Source organism: Scomber japonicus, chromosome 19 (assembly GCF_027409825.1).
Source record: "Scomber japonicus isolate fScoJap1 chromosome 19, fScoJap1.pri, whole genome shotgun sequence".
Classification (NCBI taxonomy): domain Eukaryota; kingdom Metazoa; phylum Chordata; class Actinopteri; order Scombriformes; family Scombridae; genus Scomber; species Scomber japonicus.
Genome location: NC_070596.1, coordinates 29547339 through 29566374, shown reverse-complemented (window position 1 = coordinate 29566374; position 19036 = coordinate 29547339). Strand labels below are relative to the sequence as shown.

The following is a 19036-nucleotide window of genomic DNA, read 5'->3' as shown; positions in this document are numbered from 1 at the left end:
TGAAGGAAGGAAGGACACATGGAAGGACAGAAGGAAGGAGAGATAGAAGAAAGAAAGGGATGAAGGACAGATAGAAGGACGGACAGAATGAAGGAAGGAAGGAAGGACACATGGAAGGACAGAAGGAAGGAGAGATAGAAGGAAGAAAGGGATGAAGGACAGATAGAAGGACGGACAGAATGAAGGAAGGAAGGAAGGACACATGGAAGGACAGAAGGAAGGAGAGATAGAAGGAAGAAAGGGATGAAGGACAGATAGAAGGACTGACAGAATGAAGGAAGGAAGGACACGGAAGGACAGAAGGAAGGAGAGATAGGAGGAAGAAAGGGATGAAGGACAGATAGAAGGACGGACAGAATGAAGGAAGGAAGGAAGGACACATGGAAGGACAGAAGGAAGGAGAGATAGAAGGAAGAAAGGGATGAAGGACAGATAGAAGGACGGACAGAATGAAGGAAGGAAGGAAGGACACATGGAAGGACAGAAGGAAGGAGAGATAGAAGAAAGAAAGGAATGAAGGACAGATAGAAGGACGGACAGAATGAAGGAAGGAAGGACACATGGAAGGACAGAAGGAAGGAGAGATAGAAGGAAGAAAGGGATGAAGGACAGATAGAAGGACGGACAGAATGAAGGAAGGAAGGACACATGGAAGGACAGAAGGAAGGAGAGATAGAAGAAAGAAAGGGATGAAGGACAGATAGAAGGACGGACAGAATGAAGGAAGGAAGGACACATGGAAGGACAGAAGGAAGGAGAGATAGAAGGAAGAAAGGGATGAAGGACAGATAGAAGGAAGGACAGAATGAAGGAAGGAAAAAAGAGAGGAAGGAAGGAGGGAAGAAAAGAGGGAAGGAAGGAAGGAAGGAAAGATGGAAGGAAAAGAACACAGGAAGAAAAGTGGGCCGGATTGGACTCCTCAGCGGGCCTTTTCTGGCCCACGGGCCGTATGTTTGACACCCCTGGTGTAAATGATGCACATTTTCGTCATGATGTCACAGATGACGGCGGTGAATTGACCTTTTAATGTACAGAAGAATCTTACAAACTTTCCAAACACTACACTTTCTGTTACAGATCCCGTCTTCTCTGCCTGCAGAATCAAACAGAGACCAGAATCACATCCGTTAAGTGCCAATCTAAATAAATGACACAGTCGGGTCCTGCAGAGAGCTCGGGTTTGTTGATCTTTTCTATCACCAGGCAATCAGAAGTCAACCAGACTCCAACTCTGTGAATCAGCTCCGGAGATAACTCTGCAAAGTCAGAAAACATCAAAAGAAAATGACCTGAATGTTTGTTTGAATCCACATACTGCTGTGTGTGAATATAAAGGAGGAAAGGAAAGAAGGGAAGGAGGGAGGGAAGAAGGAAGGAAGGAAGAAGGAAGGAAATGAGGAAGGAAGGAGGGAAGGTAGGAAAGGAGGAAAGGAAAGAAGAGACAGAGGAAGGAAGGACGGTGGAAAGAAGGAAGGAGGGAGGAAAGAAGGAAGGAGGGAGGGAGAAAGGAAAAGGGGAAGTGAGGAAGGAAAGAAGGACAGAGGAAAGAAGGAAGGGAGGAAGGAAAGAAGGAAGGGAGGAAGGAAGGAAGGAGGGAGGGAGGGAGAAAGGAAAAGAGGAAGGGAGGGAGGAAGGAAGGAAAGAAGGAAGGGAGGGAAGAAAGAGAGAAGGAGGGAGGGAGGGAGGGAGAGAGAAAGGAAAAGAGGAAGGGAGGAAGGAAGGAAAGAAGGGAGGAAAGGGAACAGTCAAAACAGACAGGGTCAATTTGACCCGGGAGGACGACACAAAGGTAAAGGGGAAGGGAGAAAGGAAGGATGGAGGAAAGAAGAAAGGAGGGAGGGAGGGAGAAAGGAAAAGAGGAAGGAAGGAAAGAAGGAAGGGAGGGAAGAAAGAGAGAAGGAAGGAAGGAGGGAGGGAGGGAGGGAGAGAGAAAGGAAAAAAGGAAGGGAGGAAGGAAGGAAAGAAGGTAGGGGGAAGGAAGGAAGGAAGGAGGAAAGAAGGGAGGAAAGGGAACAGTCAAAACAGACAGGGTCAATTTGACACAGGAGGACGACACAAAGGTTAAAATGGAAAATGTGTATTAAAAAATAAAGTTTTAATAGCTAGAAATCAAGTTTGCTTGTTTCAGCTTTGACACAGCTTCAAAAATGAATCAGTCCGTTAGCCGAGTGACAGAAAATGTGTCCTCAGCTATTAAAAAAAAGAAAAAGAAAGAGTAATTCTAGTAAGTTTTTAAGCAAAGATGTCAGATTGTTGCTAGTTTCAGCTCCTCAAACGTTATGATCTAATGATTTTATTGTCATACATGATGGTCGGACAGAACAAAACTTATTAAGATATCATTTAGTAAGCAAAAAAGTTAACAGATGAGTGTAAAGCCCATTTCTAGGAGTAACTAAAGATATCCTGGATGTGTTTGACCACAACTTCAGCAAACACTAAACAAAGAAACCCAAGAGTTTTTATTTTTTGTTGCACAGCAGCTGAACATACAGTTAAATTAAAAGTATATGAAGGTTGGATCTCATCATGTATAACAGCCACAGTGGATATGTGAATATGTTGGACAGTAAAAACAGTAACACAAGCAACCACAGGTGTGTTTACAGAGACGTCTGGTTAACTGATGAGGCCGGATTATGAAAGCCTGTAGGCAGGACGGAGGAGTCTGTGTCCAAACTGGCTCTAATTAAACACAGACACCATGCTGCACTGCTTTCATACTGAAGACTGCCAAACAGAAGAATACTTTTACAGTTAATATGTTTACAATTTTTATCTATCTATCTATCTATCTATCTATCTATCTATCTATCTATCTATCTATCATGTTCCAATCACTCTAACCACTTATATATCATTTGTAGTGGATAGACAGGTGGACACTCATACCCCTTTTCCACCGAGCTGGAGCTGGTGCTGGTTCGGAGCTAGAGCCTGACTAAGCACCGGTTCTTTGCTTTTCCACCCCCAAAGCTCCAGCCCCGAGCCTCAGAACGGAGCCAGAGCAAGCACCAACTCTTTGCTGGTCTAAAGCAAGAACCGATTACGTTAGCAGACTGGGGACGGGGCTAACGTTTATTAGCCGGCTAGCGGGGTTAATGTTATTACCCGGCTAGCGGGGTTAACGTTAATTAGCTGGCTAGTGGGGTTAACATTTATTAGCCGGCTAGCGGGGTTAATGTTTATTAGCCGGCTAGCGGGGTTAACGTTATTAGCCGGCTAGCGGGGTTAACGTTAATTAGCCGGCTAGCAGGGTTAACGTTTATTAGATGGCTATCGGGGTTAACGTTTATTAGCTGACTAGCAGGGATAACATTTATTAGCCGGCTAGCGGGGTTAACGTTTATTAGTTGGCTCGTGGGGCTAACGTTCAGTAGCTGACTAGCGTGGCTAACTGTCATTTGCAGTTACCCGGAGGATGTTTAGGAGACGAGGGGAGAACCAACTGGGATTAAAACAAGAGGACAACTGTGAAGTGAAAGTATGAAACCAAGGATTTATCCATAAAAAAGACAAAGATAATCAGTAACACAAATTGACAGAAAACAGACTTCACTAAACGAAAGGATACCAATCTGAAAAGGAAAAAGAGGGTAACAGGAAAATAACACGATTGTTAAATAAGAGAACTATTTCAAAATAAGGGCAAAGACACATGCAACAGCCACAACACTGCCGGATGGCCCAGTGGCTCTGGCTCAAGCTCTCCTTTGGCACTCTTATGCAGACGGTTGATGGAAAACAGGGCACAGCTGCGTTGATCAGCAGAGGAAGGGGAGGTTCGGTACCTGGCGGGGCAGACCAAAAAGAAACAGAACCACACACACAAAAACACAGGCGACAGGAAAATACATCATCAATGCAGGATGTGGTGGTTGTTTTGTGGACAGCATGCCAACGACAAATGACTTTTACTTTCTCAACAGTTGGAAAAGCCAACACATGGTCAATGGATTGAATTTAAAGACTGTGTAAAGTGAATTCAGACATTTCCTTCTAAACACATTAAATAGGTCATAAATGTATTTCTAAAAAAGGTGTAAAAAGCATTTCAACCATTTAGATTTGAATTGTGGAGCTAGGCTTCACACACTGTGTTTCAAGATTTCTGTGTTCAAGATTTAGTGATTAGCATAAACCCGCCCCTGCTGCTGTAGAGGTAGAAATACATTCAGCACACACTATTACTACTACAGTCTACAGTTAGCCAGTTAGCTGAGTTAGCCACCGAGCTAGCCACTGAATTAGCCGCCGAGCTAGCCACTGAGTTAGCCGCCGAGCTAGCCACTGAGTTAGCAGCCGAGTTAGCAGCAGAAAGCTCTCAAACCTAGCATCCATGTTTCTGGTAGAGGTGGTGACTTTGATTGACAGGTGACACTTGGTAGGGGGCGGGGCTTCAGCGTTTGGGAGCAGAGAAAGAGGCTGATTTTACACAACTTTGAAGCCTAATTTCATATATTTGGCGATTTTTTTTGGCAGGGTGGTTAACAACACACTTTTCTGTGGTATGTCAAACTCATATTTATTCTTACTTTAAATAGACTTTAAAGAGCACCTTTCTAGTCTTGTCACCTCATAAAGTGCTTTTACATTACAAGCTATGTTCACCTATTCACACACACAATCACACACTGATGATGGCAAGCTACCATGCAGGATACCCCTTGGGAACAATTTAGGGTTTTGACATGTGGACTGAAGGAGACGGGAATGGAACCACTGATCTTCTGATTAGTAGACGACCCACTCTACTTCCTGAACCACAGCCGTCTGTTCATGTTTATTAGCTATTGAAACATTTCTCTTTTCTTAGATAGCCGATCCAAAAATAAAATAAAATAAAAATCAGACGGCATTATTGAAGTGTGAAATGACCTTTGAATGGAAGAAGTTAGTTTTTTACCTTATAAAACAGGAGCTCACTGAGCATGAGTTAAGTAGGACACTGTCTCTGTAAGATAAAAAAAGAAATTAAAGAACTGCTTGATGGAAAATAGAAATAGATAAACAGGAAGGACTTACTGCAGGGGTCAACTACAACATGAGAAAACACAACAGGAAAGCTAAAAATTAATTACTTTAGTCTTTATGGGTTTTTCTTTTTTTAGAAGAAATCACTAATCCCGGGAGTTTCCACCACTTCAGGGTAGAAAACGCGGCCAAGTATATCGAGGGAAGCTCTGCGGCCGAGAGAGCAGGAAGGATCAGAGGCTGTAGGGTTAGGGTCAGTGAACAGAAACAACACAGATATACACACAGGTCTGAGATCTGTGAAAAAAAGATTTAAAACAGAGGAAGGGTGTCCTCTTCCACAGAGCTCACCAGGTTGCACCATCATGTTTCTACAGTAGCTCAGAAAGGACAATTAAAGTCTATTAATGATGATATGTTGATAAAAACTATAACTAATGTTCCAGTATTTTTTAGGGCTCTTGACTGACATGAATCATCCTTTATGGCGCCCACATGTGATCATTTACACTTAGAGACACCTGAGAGCTGCACAGGTTCCTTTACACACACACACACACACACACACACACACACACACACACACACACACACACTAGAAAAACAGGTGATGTGGGCCCCATTATGTGTGTGTGTGTGTGCCCTTAACCCTCCTGTTGTCCTCGAGTCAAGGGAGGAAGGAAAGGGAAAGGAGGGAGGGAGGAAGGACAGAGGAAAGAAGGAAGGTGGGAGGAAGGAAGGAAGGGAGGAAAGGAAAGGAAAGAAGGAAGGGAGGAAGGACAGAGGAAAGAAGGAAGGTAGGAGGGAGAGATGAAAGAAGGACAGAGGAAAGATGGAATGGGGGAGGAAGGAAGGAAGGAGGGAAGGACAGAAGGAAGGAAGAAAAGGGGATGGAGGGAGGAAAGAAGGGAGGGAAGAGAGAGGAAGGAAAGAAAGAGAAGGAGGGAGGAAGGAAGAAGAAAAGGAAGGGAGGAAGGAAGGACAGAGGAAATAAGGAAGGTAGGAGGGAGGGAGGAAAGAAGGAGGGAGGAAGGAAAGGAAAGAAGGAAGGAAGGAACGAACGAAGGGAGGGAGGAAAGAAGGAACAGTGAAAACAGACGGGGTCAATTTGACCCGGGAGGACGACAGGAAGTTTAACAGAAAGCACTTAAATGGCTCTCAGAGTAATTATTCTTGGAAAGAGTCTGTTTGCTAAACTCTGATCATGATTTTAATCCTTTCATTTCCCTCCACGGCGACATGTGGCACACAGCTTGTTGCTTTAGCCTCTCTGACGAGGAAACCATAGCAACGGAGGGTCAGCAGCATTACTTCCTCTCATCAGATGTGTAGTGGTTTGTCTGTCAGGTGTTTGCTGCTCTGAACCATAGACTGTATAAAAGAAATGGACGTAACATCCGTGACGTCACCCATTGGTTTGTGGACTGCTGCTCGGAAGCCAATAGTTTCTAATCTAGGCAGCGCCATCTTGAAAATTTCAGGTGCATGCTGGGAAAAAAAGATTCTACTCATATGGGCATGAGGTGGAGTAATGGACGGACGTATGGGCGGGACCAACGGCGGAGCGGGGAGGCTGCGATTGGTTGCGAGGGCTGGATCTCGAGGACATTGGTCAATCAACCTGTCAATCAGGACGTAGCCACGCCCTAATGCATACCCTGCTTTATCGTCACATATAAAATCAGGGAGGCCAAAATGTCCCAAATGAACATCATACTGCATTGAAGAAGGCTTTAAACTAGCGATTGAGACCATAAACACATTTTGAAAACGTTTACTGAGGTTAGAAATCAAGTGAGAAGTTGGTGAATTCTCCATTGACTTGTATAGAGACGGTCGCCCCCTGGTGGCCTTTTGATAGAATGCAGCTCTAAGTTACTTCCTGGTTGGCCTCATTTCAGAGGACAGGAGCTCCCCGCCTGCTCCGAACATGCGGACACAGTGAGAGAGAGTTAAAGTATGTCCACACTGTAGGAAAAAAAAGGGCTAAAAACTATAATACTCCTGCAGCTGGAACGCCAATAAAAAAGAGTAAATACTGTTATTCTCTGAAGGTAAAACAGTTTATAGCTTGACTGAATTTCCAGCTATAAAAAGAATTACACACAGCTATAATACTAACAGTCAGGCTTAAAATAACAGAAATGTAAAAAAATTGAGTTTAATAATAAAATCTTCCACATGAATCTAAATGTAAAGTAATAAAAGAGAATATAACTGCTTTAACAAACAGCTCAGTGTGTTGGTTGTGTGTGAGAAACATTTATAATAAAACATGCATTAAGTGAAGCAGAACACCTGCACTGAACCTAACTCACTAAACTAGAAATAAAATAATCTTAACTAGCACCTACAGAAAAATGACTGTGGTGAATTTGTCAGAGTTGATTCTTATACAACGATACAGAGACAGAGACAGATATTTCCTTTTTTATAATAATAAAAATGTAAGGTCATTTCTTTTACTCAGGTTGGCAGTTCTGAATCTCTATCTGACTCCAACCTGAAATAAAAATAAATAAATAATTTAAAAAGTCATCATGAGGAAACCATACTCATCATTTAACATTCTGAAATCAGTATCTTTATCTTAATTTACAAACATCAGGGCATAAAAACAATAATAATAACCTCAAGACTTAAAAAATAAAATAAAATAAGAATAAGAATAACCCAGAGACCCTAAAGTTAAATAAAATAAAATAAATAAAATAAAAATAACACAAACATTAAATAAATAAATACAATTACTGTAATCCTGAGACTCTAATATTATTATTAGTAGTAGTAATAGGCCTGATATGATGATAATAATAATAATCCAGAAACCCTAAAATAAATAAATAAATACAATAAAATGAAAAACAAAATGAAATAATAATAACCCAGAGACTCCAATAAATACAAAAAATAAATATAAAATAATAATATTAAATAAATACTATAACAAAATAACGACATCAATACATCAATAAATAAATACAAATAATAATAATGATGATAAAATTAAACAGCTCTGATAATAAAAGGCTCATGACAGAAACACGATGACGTAAATAACATGGAACAGACTCGATCAGCTGTTCGGTTGTGTCGCCGGGTGATGACGTCGGCGCTGCAGTCTCCGGCAGGTTGAAGCTTCTGAGCTCCTGCAAAGGAATAAAGAAGTAAAAATAAAAGATAAAAGATTTCCTTTCAGTAAAGAAAAGTAAGCTTTGGACTGAAGCGCTGCAGTTTACAGGTAAGATAAAGACCTGTGCTGCTTTCTGCTGCTCGACGTGAGCTTCTTCTCTCTGCAGCGAGTTACAGAGAAACTTTATTATTACTATTAGTATTATTATTATACATTTTCCAGTGTGTGTTTTCTCTTTAGTTTGCTGCTTGACGCTCTGAGTTTAAAACAGAGTCTCATTTAATCATTTAATTATCTATAAATTATCTTTAATGTTAGTTAACCAGCTGATTGTCTCTGTGCACGCGCAGCTGTTAGTCTGAGTTTATTTGATCTTTGTTAAGGTCAGGTTTGCTCTTTACTGAAAAGAAAAGAGAAACTTCTCTTTGTGTCTTTCTGGTATACAGTCTATGGTTTTAAACAGTCTATGGTTTTAAACAGTCTGAGGTCTGATACTAGAATTACTGTCAGTGTCAATGAAGTGAAACTGAACTGAAAGCAGCTGAGATGAAGAGAGTCAGTTTACTATCAGAGGAGACTGAAGAGAAACTGCAGCTTTAAAATAAGACTGAACTGTATTGAAAATAGAATAAAGGGCGTTTTAACCACTTTTTCCTCCCATAAAGATCATATTAGGTCTTTTATTAAATTAAAAAACCAAAAACCCCTCTTTACTGTAGCTTGTCAAATCTATAAGAGAGGTAGGATAGGAAGATATGAGAGATGGTCTAATGAATAAAGTTAAACTCCTCTTAAAGTTCAGTTCAGAGCTTTATTTTCCCTCGAGGGTAAATTAGGTTTGCAGTGACAGTAACAAAAAACAACTAACACAACAACCACGAATAGATAAATACACAGTGACATACAACACAACCAAACTTGATAAGAACAATCTCAATCTGAATCAAACTAAGAAATGTTGTTTTTAGGGTTTGTACAGGTTAACTGTGTTGATAGTCGTGGGACAAAAGAACATTTGAACCTATTTGTCCGTGTTCGAGGTTTAAATCTCCGTCCAGATGGCAGGAGAGTGAATTCCTCCAGGAGTGGATGATCAAGTGGTTTTAATGTGTATATAATAGCAGTACATGCTGAGTAATCCTATACTACAGAACCGGCCCACTTTACTTCCTTACATCTGTCCTTCCTTCCTTCCTTCCTCCCTTCCTTCATTCCTTCTGTCCTTCCTTCATTTCTTCCCTCCTCCTTTCCTTCCTTCTGTCCATCCTACCTTTCTTTGTTCCTCCTTCTGTCCTTCCTTCATTTTTTCCTTCATCCCTTCCTTCATTCTTTCCTTCCTTCTGTCCTTTCTTCTTTCCTTCTCTCCTTCCTTTTGCCTGTCTACCTTCCTTTTTTCTTTTCTTCCTCCGTTTCTTCCATCTGTCCTTCCTTCTTCCCTTCTTATTTCCTTCCTTCCTTCCTTCATTTCTTCCTTCCTTCTTTTCTTCCCTCCTTCCTTTTGCCTGTCTTTCCTTCCTCCCTTCTTATTTCCTTCCTTCCTTATTTCCATCCTTCCTTCCTTCCTTCTTTCCCTCCATCTTTTTAATGACCTTGGCTCTAGATGTTCTGCTTCATGTTCTCACTAAAAACTTCAAATACAAAGAAATGTCACTTCTCTTCATCTCCTCATGTAGAAGTTGCTCCTGCAGCTCTGCATGTGTTGGGTGAAGCAGCTCCGCGTGTGTTGGGTGAAGCAGCTCTGTGTGTGTTGGGTGAAGCAGCTCTGTGTGTGTTGGGTGAAGCAGCTCTGTGTGTGTGTTGGGTGAAGCAGCTGTGTGTGTGTTGGGTGAAGCAGCTCTGTGTGTGTTGGGTGAAGCAGCTCTGTGTGTGTTGGGTGAAGCAGCTCTGCGTGTGTTGGGTGAAGCAGCTCTGCGTGTGTTGGGTGAAGCAGCTCTGTGTGTGTTGGGTGAAGCAGCTCTGTGTGTGTTGGGTGAAGCAGCTCTGTGTGTGTGTTGGGTGAAGCAGCTCTGTGTGTGTTGGGTGAAGCAGCTCTGTGTGTGTTGGGTGAAGCAGCTCTGTGTGTGTTGGGTGAAGCAGCTCTGTGTGTGTTGGGTGAAGCAGCTCTGTGTGTGTGTTGGGTGAAGCAGCTCTGTGTGTGTGTGTTGGGTGAAGCAGCTCTGTGTGTGTTGGGTGAAGCAGCTCTGTGTGTGTGTTGGGTGAAGCAGCTCTGTGTGTGTTGGGTGAAGCAGGTGTTGTTAAAGACGTGTTGTGCTGCATTAGGAAGCCTGCTGCTGCGCTCCGTCATTAGCACGCAGCTTCACTGAGGTGTGAGTTTCTCCGCTCTGCTGTGCTCAGCCTGTACTTACAGCTAATGAGAGGCTTGTATTAGAGCATTACAGTTCTTACCAGCGCTGTGATCACACTCATCATTTACAGGCCGGCTCACTTCAGTCATTACTCGACCGAAAGGCTCCGAGGAAAACCCAACGTTTAACAATTACATAATGCTCAGGTAGCTTTTCATGTTTCAGAGGAGAACAGGTTGCTGCTTGGTGAGAGGCTAATAAGAAGAACTGCTGAATAACTTAATATCCACTAAAAAAAGCATAACGTATAAATTATTGTTAAACCTCAAACTTCATCCCAGCTTATTACCTCAGGTTGGGTTAGGGTTAAGGTTTTAATACAGGATCATATTGTTTACTTTCATGTTTTTCTGTCATGAAATGTTAAATGTTAAACTAAAAGAAAACTTTAACACAGTGACAGTGAGGGAAGTCCTCCAGTCAGCCAATCACAGAGCTTCAAATTAGAGATTTTAAATACATTTCTCTTCTTCATCAAACCTAAAATAGGACAAATAACAACTTTATATAACTACACAACAACTACGTGGTTTCAATGACAGCAGTGTCCATAGTAACCATCCTGGCAACCATCCTAGTAACCATCCTGGCAACCGTCCTGGTAACCACCATAGTAACCACCATAGTAACCATCCTGGCAACCACCATAGTAACCGTCCTGGTAACCACCATAGTAACCACCATAGTGACCATCCTGGTAACCACCATTGTAACCATCCTGGTAACCACCATAGTAACCACCATAGTGACCATCCTGGTAACCACCATAGTAACCATCCTGGTAACCTCCATAGTAACCACCATAGTGACCATCCTGGTAACCACCATAGTAACAACCATAGTAACCATCCTGGTAACTACCATAGTAACCATCCTGGTAACCACCATAGTAACCATCCTGGTAACCACCATAGTAACAACCATAGTAACCATCCTGGTAACTACCATAGTAACCATCCTGGTAACCACCATTGTAACCATCCTGGTAATCACCATAGTAACCATCCTGGTAACCACCATAGTAACCACCATAGTGACCATCCTGGTAACCACCATAGTAACCATCCTGGTAACCACCATAGTGACCATCCTGGTAACCACCATAGTAACAACCATAGTAACCATCCTGGTAACCACCATAGTAACCATCCTGGTAACCACCATAGTAACTACCATAGTAACCATCCTGGTAACCACCATCAAGTCAAGTCAAAGTTTATTTCTATAGCACATTTAAAACAACCTCAGTTGACCAAAGTGCTGAACAAGCTGAAGTGTTTTCTAACCAGCATGTTGCCTCAGCTCAGACTTGAACCTGTGACAGTGTAGTGAAACGTGCGTGGCAGCAGTGTGATCTGACAGTCCTGCCTGCTGGAGGTGTGTCAGACCTGCTGGAGACCTGAGACCTGTTATAACTCCCACAGCTGTTCTTGCATCATTTTCCTGGCAGCTGTTCACGTGCCAACCAACACTTTTACCTCCTTCACCCACTGTGTCGTCCAACCAACCAACACTTTTACCTCCTTCACCCACTGTGTCATCCAACCAACACTTTTACCTCCTTCACCCACTGTGTCGTCCAACCAACACTTTTACCTCCTTCACCCACTGTGTCATCCAACCAACCAACACTTTTACCTCCTTCACCCACTGTGTCGTCCAACCACAAACTAAAACCTCCTGAGGCCCGATGTGTGTTTTACAGCAGCTGCTCCGACATGCTGAGAGTTTATCTAGAGAACAGAAGACACACTGAAGGTCCTGAAGGGATGACAGACCATTATTGTTAAAACAGTACAGTAGTATTTAGATCAGGGGTGTCAAACATGCGGCCCGTGGGCCAGAACCGGCCTGCCGGGGGGTGCAATCTGGCCCACTTTCCTTCCTGTGTTCTTTTCCTTCCTTCCATCTTTCCTTCCTACCTTTCTTCCTTCTGTCCATCCTTCCTTCCTCTGTTTCTTCCATCTGTCCTTCCTTCCTTCCTTCCTCTGTTTCTTCCATCTGTCCTTCCTTCCATCTTTCTTTCCTACCTTTCTTCCATCTGTCCTTCCTTCCTTCCTCTGTTTCGTCCTACCTTTCTTCCTTCTGTCCTTCCTTCTTTCATTTCTTCTTTCCATCTGTCCTTCCTACCTTCCTTCCTTCTGTCCTTCCTTCTTTCCTTTCTTCCTCCCATCTGTCCTTCCTACCTTCCTCTGTTTCTTCCATCTGTCCTTCCTTCCTCTGTTTTTTCCATCTGTCCTTCCTTCTTTCCTTTCTTCCTTCCAGCTGTCCTTCCTACCTTTCTTCCTTCTGTCCTTCCTTCCTTCGTCTGTTTCTTCCATCTGTCCTTCTGTCCTTCCTTCCATCTGTCCTTCCTTCCTTCCTCTGTTTCTTCCATGGGTCCTTCTGTCCTTCCTTCCATCTTTCTTTCCTACCTTTCTTCCTTCTGTCCTTCCTTCTTTCCTTTTTTCCTTCCATCTGTCCTTCCTACCTTTCTTCTTTCTGCTCTTCCTTCCTTCCTTCCTTCCTTCCTTCCTTCCTCTGTTTCTTCCATCTGTCCTTCCTACCTTTCTTCCTACTGTCCTTCCTTCCTCTGTTTCTTCCATCTGTCCTTCCTTCCTTCCTCTGTTTCTTCCATCTGTCCTTACTTCTTTCCTTCTTTCAGACATATTGAAGGTCCTAAAGGGATGACAGACCTCACAAGGCTCCACTAGCAGAAACCTAGAAGCCTCCACAAGAGAAAACAAACTGTGCCTGTGTGTAATTAACAGATCCAGAGCTACTCTCAGCTTCATCCTCAGAGCATATTGATATAAATATATGAGCAGAGTGGTGTTTGCTTACTAAGAGAGGACGACTGAGAGCCAGCGAAGGGGTGATGGGTGAAGTCTTCCTGCAGGGCTTTTCTTTTCTTACAGTTAACAAATCATCATGTTTGGATCCAAAGCAACAATGAACTGATCCACTACCAAGTATTGTGTGTGTGTGAGAATCCAAAGTTTGACATATCTTATTCTTCCCTGATCAAAACTAACCCGAGGACAACAGATGTTAACTAAAATGAGCTGTAGTTTCATTTAAATGAGGCCTATCGAGCATCATTTCCAGACAATATATGTAAAACATGTGTTATTAAGTAGGAATGAAGTTGGCTCAGAAGCTCTGACACAGAATTGGGTGATAATTTCTACCTTCTGCTTTATAAACAGTCAACGGGACAAAAGCTGCAGGAAGACAACAGACGGATTCTACTTATATGGGCATGAGGCGGAGTCATGGGCGGAGCGGGGAGGTTGCTATGGTTGCGAGGGCCGGATCTCAAGGACATTGGTCAATCAACCTGTCAATCAGGACGTAGCCCCGCCCTAATGCATACCCTGCTTTATCGTCACATATAAAATCAGGGAGGCCAAAATGTCCCAAATGAACATCATACTGCATTGAAGAAGGCTTTAAACTAGCGATTGAGACCATAAACACATTTTGAAAACGTTTACTGAGGTTAGAAATCAAGTGAGAAGTTGGTGAATTCTCCATTGACTTGTATAGAGACGGTCGCCCCCTGGTGGCCTTTTGATAGAATGCAGCTCTAAGTTACTTCCGCATTGGCAATTTTTTGCTTTAAAAAAAAGTTGTAAATCTGAATCTGAGGAAGATTTAACCTTCGTGTTGTCCTCCCGGGTCAAATTGACCCTGTCTGTTTAGACTGTCCCTTCCTTCCTTCCTTCCTTCCTTCCTTCCTTCCTTCCTCCCTCCTTCTATCTTTCTTTCCTCCCTTCCTCTTTCCATTTCTCCCTCCCTCCCTCCTTCCTTCTTTCCTTTCTTCCTTCCTCCCTCCTTTCCTTCCTCCCTTCCTCCTTTTCTTCCTTCTTCCTCCGTTCCATCCTTCCTTCTTCCTTCCCTTCCTTCCTTCCTTCCATCCTCCCTTCCTTCCTTCCTTGACTTGACTTGAGAGCAGCTCAGTGTATCAGAGACGAGATGATTTCTTTATTAATCCTGTAACTGTCTTCTGTCTGCAGTGATGCACGTGTCGGTGCGTGAGATCTGCGTCTCCTCGGAGCCAGACTCCTCCTACTTCCTGCGGGTGGACTGGAGGGGGCGGGACTTAGGCTCGGGCTTCCAGCTGCTGCTGACTGACGGACAGGAGGCTTGGAGAGGAGAAGGTAAAAACAAGGTCGACCTCGCGGCTCGTTTGTCTCACGTTTTACACGACGGACCTGACAGATTTATAGCTTTATACTCAGCTGATGCTCACCTGTCTGACCACACACACACACACACACACACACACACACACACACACACACACACACACACACCTTTCTCACTTCACCTGTGCAAATGTTTAAGCAACCCTCGTTGACCCTCTCAGCTGCTAGGACACTTATATTTATTAGTTTGACCTCAGACCGTCTGAAAGCTGTCAGCTGAGGATTCAAACTTTCCTGAGACACCTGAAGAGACTCAACCTTCACACTTTAAACACTTTAAATTCTTCTGATCACTTTATTTAAGGACATTTCATCTGTTCTTGTTTAGAAGTTTAAGTTGATTCTTGTTGTTCTTTTTGCTCTTGAAAGTTGTTCTTTAATCTGGAAAAACTCTGCTTTTACACGTCATTTCAAGTTTATCATAAAATCCAGATTAAAGACACAAAATACAAATCTGATTATGATCGGTGTTGGTTTTCATTGGCTGCATGCTAATTGATAATGAACATTGTTTTCTGTAAATGTTTCCCGCTTCTTAAATAATAGGGACACACCTGAAGATATTTCATTCATGTTTGCTTTAAAAAGTTGAAGTTGATGGTTTATTCTTTAATCTGGATCAAAGCAGCATTCACACGTCATTTCAAGTTTCTCATATTCAGATAAAACCCAGATTAACCCTTTATAGGACACTCGTTGAAAGGAAGGAAGGAAGGAAGGAAGGAAGGTAGGGGGGAGGAAAGAAAGACAGAAGGACAGAGGAAAGAAGGAAGGAAGGAAGGTAGGGGGGAGGAAAGAAAGAGAGAAGGAGGGAGGGAGGAAGGGAAGAAAGAAGGAAGAAGAGAAGGAGGGAGGGAGGAAGAACAGATGGAAGGAAGGACGGAGGAAGGAAAGAAGGAAGGGAGGAGAGAAGAAAGGGGGATGGAGGAAGGAAAGAAGGACGGGAGGAGAGAAGGAGGGAGGGAGGAAGAACAGATGGAAGGAAGGAAAGGAAGGAAGAACGGAGGAAATAAGGAACGAGGGAGGGAGAAAGGAAAAGAGGAAGGGAAGAAAGATGGCAGGGAGGAAGGAAAGGAAAGAAGGAAGGAAGGAAGGCAGGAAGGAAGGAAGGAAGGAAGGAAGGATATTTTGGGATATTTACAGAAGTTACCAAATATAATTATTTGCCCAATAAAGGGTTAAAGACTGATTACAGTCTGTGTTGCTTTTCATTGGCTGCATGCTAATTGATTAATTAATAAGTTACAGCTGATCAACAAAAAATAAATCAGAAACTATTTTGATAATTGAATCATCATGGTTTTGTGTAAAAGTTTCCTGCTTCTCAAATAACAGAAATGTCTACTTCTCTCTTTTATATCTTTGATAACTGAACAACTTCAGGAGGAGTTTTTACAATTATCTGATATTTTATTTTTATTTGTGTAATGAGATGTTATATGATAAAAAAAAACTTGAACTTGAGTCCTAAAAGTATTCAGAATGATCAGAAAGTAAACTTGAAATATAGTTGAAAGCTTGAGTAAAGATTGTTTTCTGAACCTTTTTAAAGCTGCCTTCATGCTCGGTTGCTTTAAACTACGCCTGTGTTTGTTTCATTCTTCTTCATGTTCAGTTTTCTTTGCTGCAGTTTCTCTTTAAACTGGAGACTGATGATAATAACGCAGCATCGTCTTGTTCGCAGTGAGCGAGGCAGCAGTGAGCGATGAAGCCGAGGAGCTGGAGATGCAGAAGGAGAAATACGTCCAGGACCTCCGACAGGCGCTGACCGACACAAACAGCTCCGTCACCTACAGCTTCAGCCTGACGCCTTCTCCTCCAAACCGCTGCTCCACCCTCACACTGGCCTACGAGAAGGTTCAGAAGGACATATCGGTGAGTGTTAACCAGACGGGGAGCTCTGGTCCTCTGAAATGAAGCCAACGTGGAAGTAACTTAGAGCTGCATTCTATCAAAAGGCCACCAGGGGGCGACCGTCTCTATACAAGTCAATGGAGAATTCACCAACTTCTCACTTGATTTCTAACCTCAGTAAACGTTTTCAAAATGTGTTTATGGTCTCAATCGCTAGTTTAAAGCCTTCTTCAATGCAGTATGATGTTCATTTGGGACATTTTGGCCTCCCTGATTTTATATGTGACGATAAAGCAGGGTATGCATTAGGGCGTGGCTACGTCCTGATTGACAGGTTGATTGACCAATGTCCTCGAGATCCAGCCCTCGCAACCATAGTAACCTCCCCGCTCCTCCCATGGCCCCGCCTCATGCCCACAAAAGTTAGAATCCGTGTTTCTATTTTTCCCAGCATGCACCTGAAAAGCTAGTGAAGTTTTAGTTCGCCCTCAGCTGGTCTGATTCAGACACTGCAGCCTACATTTGAAACAGGTCATTACAGCTCGAATATGAACTTTTCACTTTTCATGTTTCTAAGAAAGTTTGAATTTCAAATAAAAAGTGACATTTCTAGTGGTTAACCCTCCAGGATCGGCATTATCGTCCGCGATAACGAATGCGTAAGAGTTATGTTTGATGGTATAACTCGACAACAGGAAGTCCGATCGACTTACTTTCAATTTTGGCGGAATCCTAACATTTTCACCTTTTCAAATGGTATATTCCATGCCTCCATAGTCCTTCCATGGGTTTTGTAATCCAGTCGTAAAAAGTCGTATTTTTGGATATTTTATCTGTTTGTGATATTTTCTCTGATAATTTCTTTGCATCACATCCCGGACGGCCATCTTGCTTAGCTCTGAAAAAGCCTTGTCCTGAAAAAAAACCAAGTCATATCACTTCATTGTGGCTCACAGCATTCAGCTTTTATAAGCATTTTAACACAAAAAGGCCAGGCGAGCCAGTAAATGAGGAGAAATGGCTTAGGTCCTGAAGGGTTAACAAATATTTTAATTATCGATTAAGCTGATGAGTATTTTCTCCATTGGTTGGCTAATTGTTAACTATATAATAAGTCAGGAAATAGTGAAAAATGTAAAAAAAATGAATATTTGAGTTTCCTTTTAACGTCTTTGACCAACCAAAATGACTTAAACACAGAAAAGTCGCAATATTTGGAATTTTTGTGTATAAAAAAAGACTTAAACACATAATTAGTTAGCAAAATACTTCATGCTAGTTAAAACTAATACTTGAGATTAATTTTCAGTGTATCAGCTCACAGTTTGAGCTCTGGTCTGTGTGTTATCTCAGTGTGATACACAGTTAACTGAACTATGGCCTCTGAGCCTAACTCTGAGTGTGTTTATTTAAATCTCCCTCTCTGCCGGCAGACGAGTCACAAGGTTCATTTCTAAAAACCCAGTCGTGTGTTTTCATTCTCAGCTTTATCTCTGAAAACGTAAATGGATTGTTGAAGTTAAAGCCGACAGTGTTGATGTTTCACACGACGACGTCATCGCCCGCGTGTGTGTAACCGAGGACAACGCCGCAAGGATAACGCTGAACACGCTTTAATCTTCATCTGCCTCGGAGGAAAGTGCGGCGAGCTTGTTTTGGTTTTCCGACCGGAGCGAGGAGTGTGTGTGTGTGTGTGTGTGTGTGTGTGTGATGAATGGAGTGTGAAACTGTGTGAAAGTTGCTTTTATAGAAACACGAGCCGTCGCTTCACGTGACTGTCACAGATTACATCACCACTCATCTGATCGTTGTGATAAACCTGTTTAGTTGTGTTTGGTGAAGACAGACGGCAGTAAAACAGTGGAGCTGGGAGAAAAGGTGAAGTTTAAAGGTGTAAGACAGGGGTGTCAAACATGCGGCCCGTGGGCCAGAACCGGCCCGCCAAGGCATCCAATCAGGCCCACTTTCCTTCCTGTCTTCTTTTCCTTCCTACCCTCCTGTCATCTGTCCTTCTTTCCTTCTTCCCTTTCTTACTTCTTTCCTTCTTTGTTTCCTTCCCTCCATTCTTCCTTCCTTCCTTCCTTCCTTCCATCTTTCCTTAATTTTCTTTTCCTTTCTTCCTTCTTTGCTTCTGTCCTTCCTTGTCTTCTTTCCTTCTTTGTTTCCTTCCCTCCATCCTTCCTTCCTTCCATCTTTTCTTCATCTTCTTTTTCTTCCTTCCTTTCTTGTCTTCTTTTCATTCCTTCCTTCCTTCCATCCATCCATCCTTCCTTCATCTTCTTTTCTTTTCTTTCCTTCCTATCACTTTTCCCTTCTTTCCATCTTTTTATTGGTCCGGCCCACATGAGATCAAATTTGGCTGTATGTGGCCCTTGAATGAAAATGAGTTTGACAGTAAGTTGTAAAAACGTATCTGCAGAAAATAAGTTATAAAATCAGATTCTGGTGTTTGGGAAATAAAAGCAAAGCTGGTCGGTAGCAGCTTCAGCCGTCCACATGAGTCAAATCAAGTAGATATCTTGATATTTATCTAACAGTCA

At 42.5% G+C, this 19036-nt stretch overlaps 1 protein-coding gene across 1 annotated transcript in view; it reads left to right on the top strand.

Moving 5' to 3' along the window:
* Window positions 1-8161: 8161 nt before the first annotated feature.
* Window positions 8162-19036, top strand: part of xrcc4 (X-ray repair complementing defective repair in Chinese hamster cells 4) — a 37376-nt gene continuing 26501 nt past the window's right edge. Inside the window, exons 1-3 of the mRNA XM_053339857.1 lie at window positions 8162-8215; window positions 14451-14594; window positions 16327-16517. Of these exons, the coding sequence (XP_053195832.1) occupies window positions 14453-14594; window positions 16327-16517 (333 nt within the window). The 5' untranslated portion in view covers window positions 8162-8215; window positions 14451-14452. The remainder of the gene's footprint in view (window positions 8216-14450; window positions 14595-16326; window positions 16518-19036) is intronic.